Here is a 23,951-nt window from a genome sequence, read left to right on the forward strand (position 1 = left end):
TTGTAATACTTCTGGTGTACCTTATGGATTTTGGACTGCTGATAATGCAAATCACTGAAATTTCCCTATCACGCACCATTTTTAAATCACCTATATTTGTTATTTCAATTGATAATTCAAATCAGAATAACTGATGCCAAGATTACGGAAGGAAATTTTGGTGGTCCACAAAGCAAACGGTTCATCAATGACAGACAGTTTGAAGAACTTCTGGTGGAACCATTGAAAAATCACATAGAAGGCAGTCAAGGATGTTGCTGAAAATTTTCTTGGTAACTACAGAGCACCAAACTATGTGCAGCTGGTTTGCAACATGCTTCAAGCATACAAAACTGTGAAGTGCAACATCTCACTAAAGATTCATTTTCTGCATTCCCATTTAGACTTCTTCCTTGCAAATCTTGGTGCTGTCATTGATGAACATGGTGAAAGGTCATTGCCGTCATGGAGAAACTGTATCAGGGCAACTGGATTCCATCAATGCTGGCTGATCATCCTTGGACACTTGAGCAAAAAACCTCAGACGTTGAGTGCAAACGAAAATCATTAACAAAATATGTTTAGTTTAGTTGAAGTGTTGCAAAGCATCAGCACCATTATACAATTAAATGCATCATATTTAATAAAAGTTAATTTTTTGTTTCTCTAAATTCCTCCGTATTACAAGTTGTCTGAAATTATATTTGTGTTCAGCTTCAATTTCATAAACAAAAAAGGTTTCTGAGAAAACAACACTTTTTGGGGGGAAAAAAAATTGTTGACCAGTGTGTTCAGTCAATCTTGGTTGAGCGAGTTAGGGTTTTTTCTTTGGAGAGAAGGAAGATAAGTGACTTGATAGAGATGTATATGATAACAGAGGCTTAGATAGAATGGGCAGCCAAAACTTTTTCCCAGGGCAGTAATAGCTAATATGAGGGGATGTAATTTTAAGATGGCTGGAGGAAAGTAGAAGGTAATGTCGGAGGTAAGTTTTTGTTTTCCCCATACTGAATAATACACTGGGTGGTAGTAGAGGTAGATACATCAGGGATTTTAAGAGACTCTTAGAGACAGGACCACAAGAAAAATGGTGGGGAGGGGGGTCTATGTAAAAGGGAAGGATTAAATTGATCTTGGAGTAAAATAAAAGGTCAGCACAACATCATAATAGCACTGCCTACCCATGAACTCACATGGACAATGAAATCCCACTGTGCAGTCTCTGTTCTACAACAGCTGGTTCTCCTGGTGCCACAATCCCAAAGTATCCACCAGGAATTGAGTATGCATGACAATACACTGCTCAAGCCTTACCCAGCTCAATATTAGGGCCTCAGTTTAACTCTGGTCCTAAATATTGGAGTTCCAACAATGCAGGGCTTTTTCAATGCTGTTCCTCAAAACAAGTCCAGTCCTCTCCAGAACTGTGACACTGTCCATCTGAATAACTGTACTGCCTCAAGTGAGCCAGCCTAGGTATGGTGCTGGAGTCTCTTGAATGCAGATGGTTGATATTCAGCAGCCCCACACGATCACTTTCCCCAGCACTCCACAGGGAGTGCTGTGCCATTTCATGTGTTTCAGATACCTACAAAGCAGCCTAACACCCAGTTTCATAAGAAGAAGAAGAAGAAAGCCCTTAACTCTGAGTGGAGTCATCGGGATGCCGTCATGACAGTGTTTTTAGCAGGCTTTCTTATTTTTATGAGGCCGAGTTGTTAGCTTGACACTCAACCCAGCACAGATGGAAAGCGTACAAGGGAGCCAGCTGGATTCGAACTCTGAAGTCCGGTGCTGATGCCACTACACCACCAGCCGGTAGTTTCATAAGAGCAGAACATAAATAGGAGCAGGAGTGAGCCACTTGGCCCATTGATCCTGCTCCGCCATTCAATAAGATTACGAATAATTTGGCTGTTGACTCAGATCCACCTACTTGCCTTTAATTTCCCTGCAATGCAAAAGTATATCTATCAACATCTCGCGCAACCGCAACATCCAAGCTTGACTGATCAAGGCCAACATGCCAAAAGCTTTCTTCACCACCAGTCCATGTGATGGCACCTTAAAAAAAAAGATATATATATATCGCTGTACTCTTGGGTCCCTCAATTGCTCAGCACTCTCCATGACACTGCTGTTCACTGTGATGGTGCTATCTGATTTATCCTCCCTAAATGTATCATTTTGTGACACACACACAATGCTGGAGGAACTCAACAGGCCAGGCAACATCTATGGAAAAGAGTAAACTGTCAACGTTTCCTGCCGAGAACCTGCTCCAGTCTGGGAAAAGAGTCCATGCCTCACAGTTTTATGCACTTCTCTCACGTCCCCTGTCAGGCTCTGATGCTTCAGAGAAAACAATACACGTTTATCAAATCTTTCCTCAAAGCTTATACACTCTTTTCCAGGCAACATCCTGATGCATCTCTTTTTCACCCTCTCCAGAACCTCCACATCCTTCCTATAAAATGTGGGGGGAGAAGGCAGAAGAATGGGTTTGGGAGGGAAAATAAATCAGCCATAGTTGATGGTAGAGCAAACTAATGGGCTGAAGGGTCAAATTGTGCTCCTATGGCTTGTGGTCTAAACTGCATTTGCTATTCCTTGGCCCATGTACTCTGCTATCAAGATCATGTTACAATTTTTAATAGTTGTCCTCACTGTCTACTCAGCACCTATTTTAATGTCCTGAAAATTACTGACTATGCCTTGTTTATTTTCATTGATATAGATGACAAATAGTAATGGACCTAGCACCATCTCAAGAAACGGACCTCCTGTATCAATAACAATCCCCACCATCACCCTGTGTTTCCTAGCTCCAAGCCAATTCAGTATCCAATTAGTTAGCTCTCTCTGGATCTTATGCAATCTAACTTTCCATACCTAACTAGCCCACCATGCAGAACCTCATCAAGGGCCTTACTGAAGTCCATAAACTATGGAGGCATAAGAGATTGCAGATATTGGAATCTGGAACAAAGGACAAAATACTTTGCCTGAATTTAGAACTTTAAATTGAGGAGATGTGTCTTTTTCCATAACTAATTTAAAATACACCTCACACTTGAATTGTCCTTTTTGCTAAGAGTAAGTCTTGACTTCGTCCTCTCCCTGGAAGAGCCCTCTACGTATTACCAAAAGAAACTTTCTTGAACACTCTTAACAAATTCCTATCTAAATCCCTGTGCTATGGAAGTTCCATTCTACATTAGGAAATTTTAAAATCCCCACGCTCACCGACTGCGATGGTGATAGGACGTTGTCTTGGCACTGAGGGTGAGATGTCCCTCCCGTCCTGCACTATCTGGCGCCCCTCTTTGTCACTTGCTAGCTGAGTCCTGTTGTTGGGCTGCAAAATAGAGATGGAGAGAAGCAGTTTGAAGCTGGGCAGACCCGGCATGTGGACTGATTGTAAATCTGTACATTTAACTGTTAATTCTGATTAGACATGTATTTTTACCAAAAACCAGCACTTGGGGCTTCCAGCATAAGTCCCGCAGAGGATGATTGTTGTTTGGTTGACCCTCTGAATCACAGTGACCACGTTCTCACAGAGTTCCTGTAATAAAAAGAAGTAAACTTTATGGGCTTTGTGGCACGGTGGATTATCTTGTTGGACATGTACCGATGTGTAGCACCACATGCAAAATGCTGGAGGAATTCAGCAGGTCAGGCAGCATTTCAGGAGGGGCATAAACAGTGAACATTTTGGGCTGAGACCCTCTGTCCTGATACAAACTTTCATTCTGGCACCATTCTAAAAATGTGATTTCTGCCTTTTCTGGAAATTTATTTCTGTAATAATGGAAACCAGAGCTACCCCCAGTACCAACACCATTTACACTTGCATAATGCTTCTGTAACTGCATCATCTCTGGAAAATAGTAAACCGTCAACATTTCAATTTGAGACCCTTCATCAAGACTGGAAAGAAAGATGAGAAATCAGAGTAAGAAGGTGGGGGAGGGGAGAAAGAGGTAGAAGGTGGTAGGTTACAGGTGAAACCGGGAAGGGTGAAAGGAGCACCAGTGATAGGCAGGTAAGGAGATAAGGTCAGAAAGGGAAACAGGAATGGGGAATGGTGAAGGGAGGCAATTAGCAGAAGTTCGAGAAATTGACGTTCATGCCATCAGCCTGGAAGCTACCCAGATGGTGCGGCTCCTCCAACCTGAGTGTGGCCTCATCGTGGCAGTGGAGGAGGCCGTGGACTGATGTCAGAATGGGACTGAAAAGTAGAATTGAAATGGGAGATCCCTCTTCTCCTGGTGGACAGAGTATAGGAACTCAGTGAAGTGGTCTCCTAGTCTATGCTGGGTCTCACCAATATACAGGAGGCCACACCAGGAGCATGGGATACAGTAGATGACCCCTACAGACTCACAGATGAAGTGTTGCCTCACCTGGAAGAACTGTTCGGGGCCCTAAATGGTAGTGAGGTGGGAGATCTTTGGGTAGGTGTGGCTCTGTTCCACTTGCAAGGATAAGGACCAGGAGGGAGATCAGTGGGGAGGGACAAGGGAGTCACTAGAGAGTGACGCATGCAGAAAGTGGGAGAGAGGGAAAGATGTGCTTGGTGGTAGGATCCCATTGGAGATGGCAGAATAATAAAGAATTATGTGCTGGATGCAGAGGCTAGTGGGGTAATAGGTGAGGACAAGAGAAACCCTTTCCCTAGTGTGGCAGCAGGAGAATGGGATGAAAGTGGGAGAATGGAATGGTAGAGATGTGGGTGAGGACAGTATTGATGATGGAGCAAGGGAAGCCCCTTTCTTTGAAGAAGGAGGACATCCCAGTAGTTCTGGAATGAAGTACCTCAACCTGAGAGCAGATACAGTGGAGATAGAGGAACTCAGAGAAGGGGATAGCATTTTTACAAGTGACAGGGTGGGAAGTGATATAGTCCAGATAGCTGTGAGAGTCTGTGGGCTTATAAAGGATATCAGTAGATAACTGTTTCCAGAGATGGGAAATGATGCCAGCGTAGACTTGGAACGTGGACTGTTCAACATAGCCGACAAAAAGGCAGGCATAGCTGGGACCCATGGGAGTGTGAGTACCCATGGGTACACTTTTGGTATGAAGAAAGCAGTTATTGAATATGAGGACCAGTTCCGCCAGATGGAGGAGAGTGGTGATGTTGGGGAACTGATTGTCCTACTGATGGGTGATCAGTAATAGAAAGGTTGTTTGTTTGAGTCCCACCAGAGTCTGTAATTTAGGGTGGCATAGTAATGCATAACACTTTACAGCATCAGCAACCCAGGTTTAATTCTGATGCTGTCTGTAGGGTATTTGTACACTTCCTCCGGATGCATCAGTTTCCGAACACATACCAAAGACAAACAGATGAGTAGGTTACTTGGTTACATGGTTGTACTTGGGTGGCGCAGAAGGGTGTGTTATTATGCAGTATCTCTTTTAAAAAAAATAATAAAAAGAACATCCTGCTCAATGCTGGGAGCAATAATAAGACCATAAGCAGAATTAGGCCACTTGGCCCATCAAGTCAGCTTCACTATTTAATCATGGCTGATTTATGTTCCCCCTCAACCCCATTCTCCTGACTTCTTCACATGAGCTTTGATGCCCTGATTAATAAAGAACCTATCAACCTTCACGTTAAATATCTCCGATGACTTGGCCTCCACAGCCATCCATGTCTGTGAGTCCCACAGATTCGCCACTCTCTGACTAAAGTTGTTCCACCCACATCTGTTCTAAAGGGATGGCTGTGTGTTCTGCTGCTATGCCACTTCACCACTCCCCCCCCCCCATAAAGCAGCACCCTCTACCTCTCAAGGAGGTTCTTTAAGTGAAGCATTGTAATATTTGGGGAGAAAGCTGTCCCTTCCACTTGGGTCCCTATCTGCTCCAGAAACAAGATGTAAAAATCAGGCTCATACTAGTAAGCTCGCAAAGCTATCAACAGTTGTTTCAAATCACAAATTAGTTTTTGTTGCCAAACACAACACCTTCTGTGCTGGGGGTGACTATGCTTTACATGTTGTAAGTTGAGAGGAACAGTCATTATTTTTATTGTCACATGTACCTTTGTTTTGACACAATCCCACACCATAACTACATTGAAGTACTACAAATGAAAAAGCAGTACCAGAATGCAGAATATAGTGTTAGTAGTAGTAGTCATAATGCTAACACTCCAGTCCATGTGATGTTCCTCAAAAGAGTTTTCTAATGATGGGTTTTCCAGTGGCTGTAGAGGATAATCTGGGATTTACATATTCTGGTGGAGCATGGGGAAGAATAGGTTCTGGCTGCAGTAAGTGGTTGAGTCTTTTGGTTGTTCAGTCTCTCACAGCTGCTGCTGCTTCTCTGCAGCACAGCAGTGTTGCAGTTACAGAGAAGTGCAGTGCAGGTAGACAGTAAGGTGCAAGGGCCACGACAAGATAGATTGAGCAATCAAGAGTCCATCTTTGTACAAGAAGTCCGTTTGATATGGAGCCCCAGTTTAAATCCACACTCCCAACAGTGCAGCACTTCCACTGGCTGTGAACCTCAGGAGAACTCTAGTGCTTGTGAGTACCTCTGGCACAAATTAAGAACACTGCATTCTCTGGCAGTAGAGTGTGAGTATGATCACTTGGCAACAAACGATGCCTATAATATAAAGCCATCAAGAAGACAGCAATATACCACACAGTGCTTATTTCCAGGCTAATGCATTAGGAGAATAAGGAGCAGTGTTGAATTTCTATAAAATCCAGTTTGGGTCAGACTTGCAGTATGCTACAGGCCATCCGTGGGTAATGAACAGGCTTTGTTCTTAGCAATGTACTTGAGTCAATTTTGTTCTTCAATTAGGAAAAAATCACTTGAAATGATAACCATACTGCCACAGTCTTGTTACAGATGGCATCAAAAACTCAGAAGACTAATAAGAAAGTACAATTATTAAAAGTGGGGAGAGAGAGGAGAAATGTCTGGTCATTTGTAGGAAAAAAGGTTTGTATGTACATCAGACTTTTGAATCTAATAATATGTGAAAGAACTTACTCGTATATATACAGGGGTTCTGTAAGTCGGGCATTTGTAACCTGGGGACAAGTTGTATGTAGATTAATGCCACAGGAAGGCTTATAGGCATGTCAGGGAAAGTGCAAAAAGATTTAACAGATCAGAACTAGGAGAGTACAACAGCTGGTGAAGATTGAACAGGATGATGATCCAGACTGATAAATAAGATCTGATGGGGGGCTTTTGAATTCTAAAAGGGGTGACGTAAGGTACAGTAGATGTGGGGAGAAAATGTTTTATGAGAAGATCTAGAACAAGGGGCTGTAATTCAGTGCTATCACCAAGAGGTTCAGTGAACAATACAGCACAATATTTCTTTACCCAGAATGTGCAACATCCTACAACATGGAAACAGGCCATTCTGCCCATCTACTCTGTTTTGGAAACACATGAAAAAGAATGGCTTAATCAGTTTAATCTAAAATTTTCAAAGTTCAGAGCAAATTTACTATCAATGTCACCATATACTGCCCTGAGATTCATTTTTTGAAGGCATTCACAGTAGAACAAAGAATCAATGAAAAACTACACACAAAAACTGGCAACCAATGTGGAAAAGACAACCTGTGCAAATATCAAAAAAGCAAAAATAATAATAATAAATAAATAATATTGAGAGCTCTCTCAGCTTTTCTCTCCACAGATGTGGCCTAATTCACTGACTATTTCCAGCATTCTGTTAATTTTATTTCACATTACCTACATCTGCTTTTTTAAGGTCCATGGTGTTGTTTATCCAATGCATTTGCCTTCTCCTATCCAGCTCTATTGTACCCTTTTATGCGCTCCCTCACTTGTTAACTATCCTTCCCTTAACTGAGTTTCTGCTGCTTTCCTTGGCCACCCCATGGGCAGGGAGCTCCACATTTTCACCACCATCCAGGGAAAAGATCCTCCAGAATTCCCTACTGGATTTAATGATCACTTTGTATTGAGCATCTTTTGTTGTATCACCTGCCAATGGAAGCGTGAGTACCTCCAGATTTACCCTATCATGTAGTCATGGAGAAGGTGTTTCTACTTCCACTGAAAATAACGTTCATAGTTCCTGAAGGCTATAACCTTTCCTAAACACGAGGTTCTACAGATGATGGAAATCTGGAGCAATGCACACAAAATGCTGGAGAAACTCAGCAGGTCAGACAGCATTTATGGAGGGGCATAAACAGTCAGCATTTTGGGCTGAGACCCTTCATCCTGATACAACCTTTCATTCTGGTACCATTCTTAAAATGTGATTTCTGCCTTTTCTGAAAATTTATTTTTGTGATATGGAAACCAGAGCTACCCCCAGTAATAACACCATATACACTTGCATAATGCTTCTGTAACTGGATGATTGATCATCCAGGTTTGAATCTCAGCACATCAGCTGGACAAATCTGTTCATGAAACAACTCTGTAATATACCAGTAGGAAAAACAGTGAACTAGATTGTTTTTAAAACAAGGTCTTTGGTTCACTAATGCCCTTCAGACAAAGAAAGTTAAAGTGTGCCCTATGCCTTCTTCATTAGGAACATTGAGTAGAAGAGACAAGAAGCCATGTTGTAGTTGTATAAAACTTTGAATTGGTTGACTTGGAGTACTGCATGTATGTCTGATCACCCCATTATATGAATGACGTATTGAATTTCAAGAGGGTTCAGAAGAGATTTACAAGGATGTTGATTGGAGGGCATTCAGGACAGGTTGGACAAATTTGGATAGATTTCCCTGCAACAACAGTGTCTGAGGGGACAAAAGTTTATGAAATTATGAGGGGTATGGATTCAGCTAGAATGTTTTTCCGAGGGTAGAAATGTTCAGTTCATTATGTTCAAATTTATTGTCATTTGACTGTACATATATACAACCAAATGAAACAACATTGCTCTGGACCACAGTACACCCACAAAACATAGATCACATATATATCACAGCACGTAAAACAAAATATAGAGTAATAGGGCATTACAGCACAGAAACAGGCCCTTCGACCCAACTAGTCTGTGCTAAACCATTTAAGCTGCCTAGTCTCATGGACATAGAAACGTAGAAAACATACAGTAAATACAGGCCCTTCAGCCCACAAAGCTGTGCCAAACATGTCCCTACCTTAGAAATACCTAGGCTTTACCCATAGCCCTCTATTTTTATAAGCTCCATGTGGCCATCCAGGTGTCCTTTAAAAGACCCTACCATTTCTGCCTCCACCGCCACTGCTGGCAGCCCATTCCACACACTCACCACTCTCTGCATAAAAAACTTACCCCTAACATCTCCTCTATACCTACTTCCAAGCACCTTAAAACTATACCCTCTCATGCTAGCCATTTCAGCCCTGGGGAAAAGCCTCTGACTATCTACATGATCAATGCCTCTCATTATCTTGTACACCTCTATCAAGTCACCTATCCTCCATTGCGCCAAGGAGAAAAGGCCGAGTTCACTCAACCTATTCTCATAAGGCATGCTCCCCAATCCAGGCAATATCCTTGTATATCTCCTCTACGCCCTTTCTATGGTTTCAACATCCTTCCTGTAGTGAGGCGACTAGAACTGAACACAGTACTCCAAGTGGGGTCTGACCAGGGTCCTATATAATTGCAACATTACCTCTCGGCTCTTAAACTCAATCCCATGATTGATGAAGGCCAATGCACCGTATGCCTTCTCAACCACAGAGTCAACCTGCATAGCAGCTTTGAGTGTCCTATGGACTCGGACCCCAAGATCCCTCTGATGCTCCACACTGCCAAGAGTCCCATTAATACTATATTTTGTCATCATATTTGACCCACCAAAATGAACCACCTCGCACTTATCTGGTCCTGCTTGGTGGCGCAATAATATCAGTGCCAAGCTAGCAACCCGGCCTCAGAAAAACAAGAATAGCTTGCTACGGAAACACCGTCGTGATGGTGCCCCAATAACTCCACTGCCGAGTTAAAGGCTATTCTTCTTCGTCTTCACACTTATACAGACAGACATACTTGATTGATCCTGAGGGAAATTGGGTATCTGGGTTGAACTCCATCTGCCACCTCTCAGCCCAGTTTTGCATCCTATTATTGTCCCGTTGTAACCTCTGACAGCCCTCCACACTATCCACAACACCCCCAACCTTTGTGTCATCAGCAAATTTACTAACCCATCCCTCCACTTCATCATCCAGGTGATTTATAAAAATCACAAAGAGTAGGGGTCCCAGAACAGATCCCTGAGGCTCACCACTGGTCACCGGCCTCCATGCAGAATATGACCCATCTATAACCACTCTTTACCTTCTGTGGGCAAGCCAGTTTTAGATCCTCAAAGCAATGTCCCCTTGGATCGCATGCCTCCTTACTTTCTCAATAAGCCTTGCATGGAGTACCTTATCAAATGCCTTGCTAAAATCCATATACACTACATCTATAGCCTCTACCTTCATCAGTGTGCTTAGTCACATCCACAAAAAATTCAATCAGGCTCATAAGGCACGACCTGCCTTTGACAGAGCTATGCTGACTATTCCTAATCGTATTATGCCTCTCCAAATGTTCATAAATCCTGCCTCTCAGGATCTTCTTCACCAACTTACCAACTGCTGAAGTAAGACTCACTGGTCTATAATTTCCTGGGCTATCCCTACTCCCTTTCTTGAATAAGGGAACAACATCTGCAAACCTCCAATCCTCCGGAACCTCTCCCATCCTCATTGATGATGTCAAGATCATTGCCAGAGGCTCAGCAATCTCCTCCCTCACTTCCCACGGTAGCCTGGGGTACATCCCGTCTGGTCCTGGTGACTTATCCAATTCGATGCTTTCCAAAAGCTCCAGCACATCCTCTCTTAATATCTACATTCTCAAGCTTTTCAGTCCACTGCAATCACCAAGATCCTTTTCCATAGTGAAGACCGAAGCAAAGTATTCATTAAGTACCTCTGCTATTTCCTCTGGTTCCATACACACTTTTCCATTGCCACACTTGATTGGTCCTATTCTCTCACATCTTATCATCTTGCTCTTCATATACTTGTAGAATGCCTTGGGGTTATCCTTAATCCTGTCTGCCAAGGCCTTCTCATGGCCCCTTCTGGCTCTCCTAATTACATTCTTAAGATCCTTCCTGCTAGCCTTATAGACTTCTAGATTCATATCATTACCTAGTTTTTTGAACCTCTCGTAAGCTCTTCTTTTCTTCTTGACTAGATTTACAACAGCCTTTGTGCACCACGGATCTTGTAACCTACCATCCTTTACATGTCTTATTGGAATGTACCTACTCAGAACCCCACACAAATATCTCCTGAACATTTGCCACATTTCTTCTGAATGTTTCCCTGAGAACATATGTTTCCAATTAATGCTTCCAAGTTCCAGCCTGATAGCCTCATAGTTCCCCTTACTCCACTTAAATGTCTCCCTAAATTCTCTGTTCCTATCCCTCTCCAATGCTATGGTAAAGGAGATAGAATTGTGATCACTATCTCCAAAATGGTCTCCCACTGAGAGACTTGACACCTGACCAGGTTCATTTCCTAATACCAGATCAAGTACAGCCTCTCCTCTTGTAGGCTTATCTACATATTGTGTCAAAAAACCTTCCTGAACACACCTAACAAACTCCACCCCATCTAAACTCCTCACTCTAGGGAGATGCCAATTAATATTTGGAAAATTAAAATCTCCCACCACAACTCTGTTGTTACTCCTTTCCAGAATCTGTCTCCCTATCTGCTCCTCGATGTCCCTGTTACGATTGGGTGATCTATAAAAACACCCAGTAGAGTTATTGACCCCTTCCTACTCCTAACTTCCACCCACAGAGACTCTGTAGACAACCCCTCCATGACTTCCTCCTTTTCTGCAGCCGTGACACTATCTCTGACCAACAGTGCCACTTCCCCACCTGTTTTGCCTCCCTCCCTATCCTTTCTGAAACATCTAAAGCCTGGCACTTGAGGTAGCCATTCCTGCTCCTGACCCATCTAAGTCTCGGTAATGGCCACAACATCACAGCTGCAAGTGCTGATCCACGCTCTAAGATCACCCGTTTTGCTCATGACACTCCTCGCATTAAAATAGACACATCTCAAACCATCGGACTCTGCGCGTCCCTTCTCTATCACCTGCCTATCCTCCCTTTCGCACTGTCTTCAAGCTTTCTCTATTTGTAAGCCAGCCTCCCTTTCCTCTGTGACTTGAGTTTGGTTCCCAACCCCCAACAATTCTAGTTTAAACTCTCCCCGATAGCCTTTGCAAACCTTCCCGCCAGGGTATTGGTCTCCCTCGGATTCAAGTGCAATCCATCCTTTTTGTACAAGTCACACCTGCCCCAGAAGAGGTCTCAACCGTACCCAAATTGTAGCTCTCCATACCCCTACCATCCATGTACCTATCCAAACTTCTTTAAAATGTGGAAATCAAAATCAAATCCACACTTCCACTGGCAGCTTGCTCCACGCTTTCACCACCCTCTGAGTGAAGAATTTTCCTCTCATGTTCCCATTAAACATTTTACCTTTCACACTAACCAATGACCTCTAGTTGTAGTAAATTACCAAAAATAAGTGAATAAAATATAATTCAAAGTGTGCAGCACAGGTAAACAATACAGTAAACAGCTTGCTGTCCAAGGTATGAGATCTTCATGGTGGAAGGGTATTCATTAGTCTCACTGCCTAAGGGAAGAAACTGGTACCCTTTCTGGCAGTCCAAGTCCTGACGCTACTGTAACACCTTTCAGACGGTAGTGGGTCAAAGACTGTGGGATGGATGGTAGGGATCATCAACAATGCTTCGGCCCTTTGTATACAAACTCCCAGTAAATGTCACAAATAGGCGAGGGAGACCCCTTCAGTAGTTTTTATGGGAAGAATGTGGAAGGTTTAGAGAGGGTGCAGAGGAGTTTTACCAGGATGCTGCATGGATTAGAGCATGTCTTATGAGGAAAGGTTGAGCAGAAAAATTATGTCCCCTTGTACTATTATGACTGATATACAAGGAGTATAATTTTAAGGTGATTGGAGGAAAGTATGGGGGGGAAGATATCAGAGGCAGTTTTTTTTTAAGATGGATGGTGAGTATGTGGTACAAGCAGCTGGGATGGAGGTAGAGGCATTTACATTCGGGACATTAAGAATAATCTTAGGCACATGGATGAAAAAAAAATGGTTGGCTAAGTGGGAGGGAAGGGCCTGTGCTATGTTGTACTGTTCTAAATTTTGAATACTGGAGGGCACAGCTTTAAGGTGAGAGGGGAGAAAATAAAAAGAATGTGCAGGGCATGTTTTCTTTACACAGGTGGGTGCCTGGAGTGTGCTGCCAGGGTTGGTGGTGGTGGCAGACATGAGAGTGGTGCTGCTGCATTGCATTGCACCTATGCATACATGGACTTCTGTATGCAACAGTAAATTCAACTTTGACTTTGGCGTTCAAGGGGCTTTTAGACTGGCACATGAACAGAGGGATATGGACCACGTGTAAGCAGAAGAAATTAACTTAATTGGGTGTGCTTGACACTGGACAACTTGGGCTGAAAGGCCTGTATCTGTGCTGCTCGATGAGATCTGCCATCAGTACCTATACTGCATGACTCCAGATCTACAGTGGCTTACTTGGTTTGGAACATAGAACAGTACAGTTTTGATGAAGCAGCTAGCTATTTGGTTCAAAGGCAACTGCAGATGGCCTTGCCTGTGACCTTCACAGTACAGGATAAGTAAAGGACAAACATGTTGTTACTCAGACTCCATGCTGTAACATTTTTACTTGTTAATTTCTGTCCCTTGTTCTGTAATGAAGAATTGTAAGCAGCATCTCCGCCATCAGTGAATTGGATATCTCTCTCCCACACCTACCTGGCATGGAGACTAAGTATGCAGACGATACAAACACAAGTGGAGGGGTAGGTAGTTTTGAGGATGCAGGGAGTCTGCAGAAAGGCAGTCATATTGGGGGAATAGGCAAAGAAGTGGAAGATGGAAAATAGTGTAGGGAATTGTATGGTGATGCATTTCGGTAGAAGGAATACAGGTATAGATTATTTTCTAAATGGGGAGAAAATTCAAAACTTAGAATTGCAGAGAGACTTGGGAGTCTTCATGCAGGATTCCCTAAAGGTTAACTTGGGGGTTGAGCCAGTTTTAAGGAGTGCAAATGCAATGTTAGCATTCATTTCAAGAGGACTATAATACAAGAGCAAGGATGTAATGCTGAAACTTTATAAGCTATTGGTCAAACTACACTTGGAGTAATGTAAGGAGTTTTGGGCCCCTCATCTAAGAAATGACGTGCAGCAATTGGAGAGGGTCCAGAGGAGATCTATGAGAATTATTCTGGAAATGAAAGGGTTAATGTATGGTGGAACACTTGATGGCTCAGGGCCTGTGCTCAGTGGAGTTTTGAAAAATGAGGGTGAGGGGATCTCATTGAAACCTATTAAATATTGAAAGGCCTAAATAGTGGATATGGAGAGGATGTTTTGTATAATGGGGGAGTCCTGCACTAGAGGGGCACAGCCTCAGAATAGAGGGATATCCATTTAGAACAGAGATGAGGAACTTCATTAGCCAGAGGATAGTGAATTTGTGGATTTCCATTGCCACAGATGTGGAGGCCAAGTCACTGGGTATATTTTAAGTGGAGGCTAATTTGTTTTTGATTATAGAGAGAATGCAGGAGAATGGGGTTGAGAGGGATAATAAGTCAGCCATGATCGAATGGCAGAGCAAACTCATTGGGCCAAATAGCTTAATAAGACAATGGCCCTTCACCTCTGGTTTAAGGTGTCCCACAGTTTTGACACAGATTCCCTTTTGTGGCTCTGGTGTGAATGAAGTAGAGGAGGAAGTCTCAGTTGGGGCGGTGAGACGTGGCTGGGGTGCTTAATTTAGAGTTAGAGAGTTTTACAGCAGGGAAACAGGCCCTTTGGTACAATCTGTCCATATTAACCAAGTTGCATACCTGACCTAGTCCTATTTGCCTGCATTTGGTCTACTCAGCTCTAAACTGTTTCCAGTCCATGAGCTTGCCCCATTTGCCAGTATAATGTTGTGTTTGTATGCTGTGGATTCTACATGGGTACATTTGAACATTATCATCATGTCCCTTGTATCAGACTGACTTCACACACAAGTCCACACAGCAAAGCCAGTCTGTGATGGTTTCTTTGGGACAGGCCAGGGCCATTGAACCCAAATGATATACTTTGGTAGTCCAACTTGAAGGCAGACAACATTAATGGTGAGATTTTTTAGCAGTGTGGAGGAACAGAGGGATATTGGGGTCCACAGTGCCATGCAAGTAGATTGGGTGGTTAAGAAGTCATGTGTTGTTTTGGTCTTCATTAGTCAGGGGATTGAGTTCAGGAGCCATGAGGTAATGTTGCAGCTCTATAAAACCCTGGTTGGACCACACTTGGGGTATTGTGCTCAGTTCTGGTTGCCTCATTATAGGAAGGATGTGGAGAGGATGTATATGAGATTTACCAGGATGCTTTCTAGATTAGAGAGCATGGTGACTTGATAAAGGGTGTACAAGATGATAAGAGGCATAGATTGTGTGGGTAGCCAAAGGCTTTTTCCCAGGGTGGACCATATATTTGTTCCTATATCTTATGGTCTTATAATTTTAAGGTGTTTGGATGAAAGAATAGGGAGATGTCAAAGGCAAGTTATTTTTTTACACAGTGGTGGGTGCATGAAAAGCAATGCCGGGGTGAGGCAGATACATTTGGGGCATTTAAGAGATTCGTAGATAGGCATATGGTTGAAAGAAAAGTGGAGGGCTATGTGGCAGGGATCTTGGAGTAGTTTAAAAGGTTGGCACAACATTGTGGGCTGAAGGGACAAATCAATCAATGTCAATAGCAACTATGCCGTGGTGATTCATTAGTAACTGGTTATCAGCTGTGTTCAGTGCTGATTACAGAGGAGAGACCTGAAACAGTAACATACGGCAGTAATTCTTGACACAGTTTAACAGAATGGAACCATCTGCAGATACTCAAGTCCAGTTCCAGCTGGTACTTGCTAATACCACGGCTTGTCCTTACCTGACTTGCTGTTCCTTTGCTCTGGCAGTTCTTTCTGGCGTTGTCATCCAGGGACAGGGGGATCTGACAGAACAACATTCACTTGAAATAATTCAGTAATTATAGTACAGAAAAGAAACATGGCCTTGAGGCCATCTAGGCCATGTTGGTTTGGCCTTCTGCCTAGTGCCACCTACCTGCACCGGGACCATAGCCTTTCATAGCCCTCTCATCCATGGACTTATTCTCTTAAATATTGAAAATGAACCTGCATCCACCATACTTACAGTCCCTGTGTGAAGAGGTTCCCCCTAAATATTTCACTTTTCACCCTTAACCTATGACCTCTACTTCTAGTCTCACCCAACCTGAGGGGGAAAGCCTGCAAGCATTCATCCTCTCTACACCCCTCATCACTTTGTATACTGTTTTTCTTTTTTTTCCATCCTCCTCTCCTCAGCCTCTGCCATTTCCTCCATTCTCACCCATCTGGCCCTTTCTATTTGCGTCTTTCCCACCTCTCTGCCACAACTTTCTCTCAGTCCCTCCCCCCCTCTCCCCTACTACCTTCTCCCCTTTAATGGTTCCCTCTTCTACTCCCTCTTCCCCTTCTCATTTTCCAGTTAAACACTCCTGTTCTCTGGGGAAGATGGGAACGCACAGGGAGAGGATCCCACTCTTACAGGAGACCTTTAGCCTGATCTGTTCTGTCACGGCCCCACTACAAGACCCGATCTTGGCTGCACCAACCAAATCCCTAGACAGTTGGCAGCCGGCGACTACGAAGCGGCGGGGGCGGCACGAAGTACCGGAGTCTGGGAGACATCGGCGTCGGTAAACTGCAGGAGGTACACGCTTCCCGTGGATCCAAGGTATAGAGTGTCCGACTTCTCATCGTGATATCCCACCGAGGACCTGGCCGGAGATTCAAACTTCACCCGGGGCTGATCTGGGGGAGGGAGAGAGGACGGGCAATGAAGGCAGTGAATTCTGCATCCCCTGGATTGAAACTGACCCACTCCCCATACACACACTCGCTGACCGCAATCTGTCTCTCTCTCACACACATATATACTACGATCCAGTGAGCGCAGGAGAGATTACACAGGAAGATCCCAGATTTTTCAAAACAAGAACTCAGCAGGTCAGGTAGCATCTATGGGAGGGGAATAAACACTCGACGTTCCTGGCCGCGATCCTTCATCGGGATTGGAAAGGAAATGCGGGCGGCGCGGTTCATGTTTGTTCCGCGACAGGGTGCGAATTTGGTGCAATGCAGCTGACGGCAGAGCAAGATCCCAAGGAGAAGGTGGGGAGGGGTATAAAAGTGAAAAAAATATAGACAAGGATAGGAATTTAAAAAGCTGGACCCAGACGGGCGGCTGTGGGATGCTGAGGCGCTGCTAGTGTACCTGTGGGGGCGAATTTCAGCCGTGGGACCCTCTCGGCCGAACCCAAGATCAGGAGGTGACCCAGGAGCAAGAGCTCCAGGTTCAGCATCTTGTCGGTGCTAGGAGCCGCTGCTGTGTGTGTGCTGCCAGTGCTTTTCTCTCTCACACACACTCACACCCTCGCCGCCCCCGCGACGTTTCCGTGCGTCTAGAGCGGCCGCTGCTCCTCCCGCACACGCAACCTATCGCTCTCAGAGGCAGCACCGCAGTGGCAAGGGTGCGGTCGCCTGTGACCCGGGTGCGGAGGGAGTGACGGCGGATTAAGTTTGCCCGTCCGTTTTGTCACGTTTCTTCTGTCCTGCTGAGCAGAATTGACCCCTCCTCTGAGATACGGGCTCACATCTGCCTCCGACTAGATTTGTCCCTACCTCGCCCAATGCTGTAATGGGCTCACATCTGGCCCTTACCAGCTATGTCCCAGGACCTCGACTACCCCTGAGAGAGACTCATATCTGCCCCCTACCAGATGAGTCTTGCCCGTCACTAGGACAGGGGGACACACTCGGCCGTTACTAACATCACACCGCCTCCCTCCACCTCACGCAGATTTGAGGAAGCATAAATGTATTAGCTGAAAGATTTTCCTCCACTCAGCCCATCTTTTCTGGGTAAACCCAGGGACGATCGGGGTCAGGGAAGAACGTCAGTGTTCAGCAGCTGTTGTAGAAAACCCAGCCGTCTGTGCACAGCAAGATCCCACTCACTACTTTATCATTTCCTGTTCTTCACCCTATGTACAAACACTCCTGTACCTAGCGTCACTTTTTGGGCATACAAAGTTATCTTACAAATTTATAGTTTTTTTATTAATCGTGTTCCAGTCTTGTTTCATTTTGTGCTGCACTGGATCTGGAGAAACAAATATTTCATTTCATTTACACTTGTGTATTGGAAATGACCTTAAATCTTGAAACAGCATTCTGATAAGAAGCAGATAAAAGTGTAGAAATGTTAATTTGGATATAGTCCCACTCAGCTCCATATTCTTATTTGGGTATCTTGAGAAATCAAAAAAATATATATATACAATTGCAAGAAAAAGTTTGTGAACCCTTTGCAGTTACCTGGTTTTCTGCATTAATACTCATAAAATGGGGTCTGATTTACATCTGTCACAATAATAGACAAACACAATCTGCCTAAACTAATAACACCAATAATTGTACTTTTCATGTCTTTGCTGAACACATTATTTAATCATTCGCAGTCCAGCTGGAAGAAGTATGTGTACCCTTGTATTTAATAACTAGTAGAACTTCCTTTAGCAGCAATAATCTTCACCAAACATTTCCTGTAGCTGCTGATCAGACTTGCATAATGCTGGGAAGGAATTTCAAACCATTCTTCCATACAAAACTGTTTCAGTTCATCAATATTTCAGATACCTGCATGGACAGCCCTTTTCAGCATCTCAGTTGGGTTAAGATCTGGACTCTGACTTGGCCATTCCAAAACACAAATTTTCTTGTTTTTAAACCATTCTGTTGTTGATTTACTCTTGTGTTTCGGATCATTGTTTTGTCACATCATCCAACTTCTATTAAGTTTCAGGTGACGGACCATTACCTTGCCATTTTCCTGTAAAATGTCTTGATACAATTTGGAATTCATTGTTCCCTCCACAAATGCAAGCTGTCCATGTTCTGAGGCAGAAAAGCAGCCCCAACCATGATGCTCCTTCCATCATGCTTCACTGGTGAGATGAGGTTTTGATGTTGGTGTGCAGTGCCCTTTTTTCTCCAAACATAGTGGTGTGCATTTCTACCAAAAAGTTCAATTTTTGTCTCATCTGTCCACAAACTTGAGATGAGCAGCAATGTTGTTTTTGGAGAGCAGTGGTTTTCTCCATGGTGTCTTTCCATGAACACCATTCTTGTTCAGTGTTTTTCTTCTAGAGGACACATGAACAGAGACTTTAGCAAGTTCTAGAGATTTATGCATGTCTTTTGCTGTAACCTTGGGTTCTTTATCACCTCCTTAAGCTTTACATGTTGTGCTCTTGGTGTGATCTTTGTAGGACACCACTCCTAGGGAGAGTAGCAACAGTACTGAATTTCCTCCATTTGTAGACAATTTCTCTAACTGTGGTCTGATGAACACTCAGGTCTTCAGAAATGCTTTTGTAGCCTTTTCCAGCTTGATGCATCTTTACAATCCCCCTAAGATCTTCTGAAAATTGTTTTGATTGAGGCATGGTGCACGTAAACAGATCTTTATTGAGAAGAGCAGGATCTGTCAGTAACCTGACTTTGTGTGTCTTTTTTAGAGGGTAGAGCGCCTCTACACCCACAGTTCCAATCTCATTTCATTGATTGGAACACCTACCTCTTTATAGAAGGCATTACCCCAGAGGTTCACTTACTTTTGTGTACCTAGACTGTGATTGTTTAAATGATGTACTCAGTATTGACAAGAAGAGTACAATTGTTTGTGTGCTATTAGTTTAGACTGATTTGTTTATCTATTATTGTGACTTAGATTAAGATTAAACTGCATTTTATGAGCAATTAATGCAGAAAATCAGATAATTTCATAGGGTTCACAAACTTTTTCATGTTTTGATCTAGCACTTTGTCTGAAAAGCACCACGTTTCACAGGGGAATATAGACCCTCCAGCAACTCAATGCTATCCATTATACGCTGCTACCTTTCCACGGGAGGCTAAATAAAATCAGCTGTGCCCGTCAACCCTCACCAAATTTTATTAAAATCCTAATGAAATATCTCTGCTTGGTATCTTCTTCATGATTACATCAACGTGTCAAGCCTAAGATAAGACATTCGAGATATTGATGTCCAGGAATTTGAAACTGCTCACCCTTTCCATTGCTGATCCCTCAATGAGGGCTGGTGTGTATTCCCTGAAGTCCCTGAAGTCCACAATCAATTTCTTGGTCATGCTGGCATTGAGTGCACTCAACCAGTCGATCTCACTCCTCTATGCCTCGTCATCGGCATCTGAGATTATGCCAAAAGCAGTTGTGTCATCAGCAAATTTATAAATGGTGCTTGAGCTGTGCCAAGCCACACAATCTTGTGTGTAGAGAGAGAGAGTAGAGCAGTGTGCTAAGCATGCAACCTTGAGGTGTGCCAGTGTTGATTGTCAGCAAGGAGGAGGTGCTATACCAGACCATTTTGGCTGCAATCTCCTAAGAAGGAAATCAAGGATACAGTTGCAGGGGGAGGCATAGGCACAGGTTGTTGATTGGTACTGAGGAGATGGTGGTGTTAAACATCAAACTGTAATCAGTAGCCAGCAACATGATGTATATATGTGAATCAAGCCAGAGTGAATAGACAGTGAGTCTGTGACTTTATAAAAACGTATGTAATGAGACATAGATACACCTCCCCAGGGTAGTGGAGTCCAAAGCCATGGGACATAGCTTTAGAGCGAGAGGGGAAAGATTTAAAAAGAACCTGAGGGATAGAGTTTTCATGCATAGGACAGTGTATATATGGAATGAGCTACCAGAGGAAGTGGTTGAGGCAGGTACCATTAAAGTAGCTTGGATAGGTACCTGGAATCAGAATCAGGTTTATTATCACTAATATGTGACATGAAATTTGTTAACTTAGCAGCAGCAGTTCAATGCAATACATAATCTACAAGAAGAGAAAAAATAATAACAATAAACAAACAAGTAAATCAGTTACAGTATATGTATATTGAATAGATTTAAAAAACGTGCTGAAAACAGAAATACTGTACATTAAAAGAAGTGAGGTAGTGTTCAAGGATTCAATGTCCATTTAGGAATCAGATGACGGAGGGTAAGAAGCTGTTCCTGAATCACTGAATGTGTGCCTTCAGGTTTTTGTACCTCATACCTGATGGTAACAGTGAGAAAAGGGCATGCCCTAGGTGCTGGAGGTCTTAATAATGAACACTGCCTTTCTGAGACACCGCTCCTTGAAGATGTCCCAGGTACTTCGTAGGCTAGTACCCAAGATGGAGCTGACTAGATTTACAACCTGCTGCAGCTTCTTTTCGGTCCTGTGCAGCAACCACCCCCCCATCTCCCCCCCATACCAGACAGTGATCCAGCCTGTCAGAATGCTCTCTACGGTGCAACTATAGAAGTTTTTGAGTGTATTTGTTGACATGCCTAGTCCTTTCAAACTGCTAATGAAGTATAGCTGCTGACTTGCCTTCTTTATAACTACATCGATATGTTGGGTCCAGGTTAGATCCTCAGAGATCTTGACACACAGGAACTTTAAACTGCTCACTCTCTCCACTTCTGATCCCTCTATGAGGATTGGTATGTGTTCCTTTGTCTTACCCTTCCTAAAGTTCACAATCAACTCTTCAGTCTTACTGACGTTGAGTGCCAGGTTGTTGCTGCGACACCACTCCACTAGGTGGCATATCTCACTCCTGTCCGCCCTCTCGTTACCACCTGAGATTCAACCAACACTGGTTGTATCATCAGCAAATTTATAGATGGTATTTGAGCTATGCCTAGCCATACAGTCATGTGTATATAGAGAGTAGAGCAGTGGGCTAAGCATACACCCCGAGGTGCGTCAGTATTGATCGTCAGTGAGGAGGAGATGTTATCACCAACCCACACAGATTGTGGTCTTCCGGTTAGGAAGTCAAGGATCTAAGTGCAGAGATTAAGAGGAATTGGTATTATGGTCAGCATAGACCTGTTGGGCCGAAGAGCCTTTGTCTGTGTCGTATTGTTCTGTGGCGCTATGTGAGACATGCAAAGGATATCTGTATGTAAGACTTCATTTTTAAGGATTTAGGAAGATTGGGGACAAGTTCTCCAGATTCACAAGGATGCTACTGGAACCTGATGACATGAGTTATAAGGAGAGGCTGGGAATGTATTCTGGGATAAGTGTTGGAGAACAGGTCTCATAAGGGAAGGTTGAATGACCTACGGTTTTTCTCTGGAGTGAAAGAGTATGAGAGGTGACTTGATAGAGATGTACAAGGTGATATGAAACATAGACTGAATGAACAGCTAGAGACTTCCCCATGGTGGAAATGGGGACATAATTTTATGGTGATTGCTGGAAATTATTGTGGAGGGGAAGTCAGAGGCAGATTATTTTACACAGAGAATGGTGGGTGTGTGTAACACCCTGCTGGGGTGGTGGTAGAGGCAGATATATTAGGGACTTTTAGATATGGACATGGATGGTGGAAAAATGAAGGTTATGTAGAGGAGAGGGGTTAGATTGATCTTGGAGTAGGTTAAAAGGTCAGCACAATGTCAATAGCCAAATGGCCTGTACTGTGCTGTACTGTTCTATGTTCTAAATGCATCCTGGATCAGGATGAAAACTTTTGAATTTTCAAATATGAGCACAGAAGAATCATTTTTAAGATTATTACTTATTGAAAACTATATTCCGTATCTAACCCAGCACTGGGAGTACGTGATAGGACTGTGTGAAAGGAGTTATACTCTGAATGTAACCTCAGCTGTCCCGGGCTTTCCTTTTCAACAAAAGGAAAAGTTCAAATTTCAAACTACATATATGTCACCATATACTACCCTGAGATTCATTTTCTTGCGGGTAAGTACAAAGAAACACAATAGAATTCATGAAAACCACACACAATAAGATGGACAAACAACCAATGTGCAAAAGGCAACAAAACTGTGCAAATACAAAAGAAAAAACCAAACATAATAAATGAATTAATTAATAAGCAATAAATATTGAGAATGTGAGTTGAAGAGTCCTTGAATGTGAGCCCATAGGTTATTGGAAAACTTCATTGTTGGGGTGAGTAATCAGTAATTATCCTCCCCAACGATCCCCAACAGAAGCCTAATGACTAAAGCCTGAACCTGGTGGTGTGGATTTCACTCACAACTCTCTTACAGTTAATCTTGAATTTCCTTAGCCCTCCTCACCTGCGCACATGCGTTCTCTCCCACATCTTTGTCATAGTCCCAAGTATACAGAGCAGCCTCACTTCCTGCCCTGTCCTCCAGCCGTGCATCAAACTCCACTCTTTCACAGAAAGGCTACTCCCGGCCCTGCCCTTGCCCAGTGTCTGCAGATGAGATCCACAACTTGGACAGGGTCTGTTTCAAGGGATATTGATTTTAAAACTGAATAAGTCTGCTGTGCCCAGTTATACCCCAGAGAGTACCCGCACTGCACAATGGGATTTGCGGCACCCAGCAATGGAAGCTCTCAGGTTTGTAGTAGCGTGCTATGGGCAGTGGGTGGCACCCTCGCTCAGGTTTAGGGAATAGTCCAGATCCCTTCTCACCAAGTGCATGAGGCTGTGGGTCCAGCGCTACCTTCAAGTAGTCGGTCCCTCACTGTCAGGCTGAGTTTCTTACTCCCTCTGCTCTAACTGGGGAAGAGACCCAGTGTCATTCAAATGAAACCCTAAGCTTCACCCGCCACATAGACTAGGTGGTGGACTAAAATACCACAGGTGTTAGGAATCTGAATTAAAACAGACAGCACTGGAAATAAATTCACTGGTCAAGC

At 43.5% G+C, this 23,951-nt stretch overlaps 2 protein-coding genes across 4 annotated transcripts in view; one reads left to right on the plus strand and one right to left on the minus strand.

The window, feature by feature from the left end:
• LOC140735852 (semaphorin-7A) overlaps window positions 1–17,682 on the minus strand; it is a 35,636-nt gene extending 17,954 nt beyond the window's left edge. Inside the window, exons 1-5 of the mRNA XM_073061379.1 lie at window positions 17,438–17,682; window positions 16,835–16,974; window positions 16,047–16,109; window positions 3,449–3,547; window positions 3,226–3,337 (exon numbers count right to left, since the gene is read on the minus strand). Of these exons, the coding sequence (XP_072917480.1) occupies window positions 3,226–3,337; window positions 3,449–3,547; window positions 16,047–16,109; window positions 16,835–16,974; window positions 17,438–17,525 (502 nt within the window). The 5' untranslated portion in view covers window positions 17,526–17,682. The remainder of the gene's footprint in view (window positions 1–3,225; window positions 3,338–3,448; window positions 3,548–16,046; window positions 16,110–16,834; window positions 16,975–17,437) is intronic.
• LOC140735850 (semaphorin-4B-like) overlaps window positions 1–23,951 on the plus strand; it is a 104,777-nt gene that overhangs the window by 22,638 nt on the left and 58,188 nt on the right. The gene's annotated exons all lie outside the window — the stretch shown is intronic.

The sequence above is a fragment of the Hemitrygon akajei genome, chromosome 11 (genome assembly GCF_048418815.1).
Source record: "Hemitrygon akajei chromosome 11, sHemAka1.3, whole genome shotgun sequence".
NCBI classification, from domain to species: Eukaryota; Metazoa; Chordata; class Chondrichthyes; order Myliobatiformes; family Dasyatidae; genus Hemitrygon; species Hemitrygon akajei.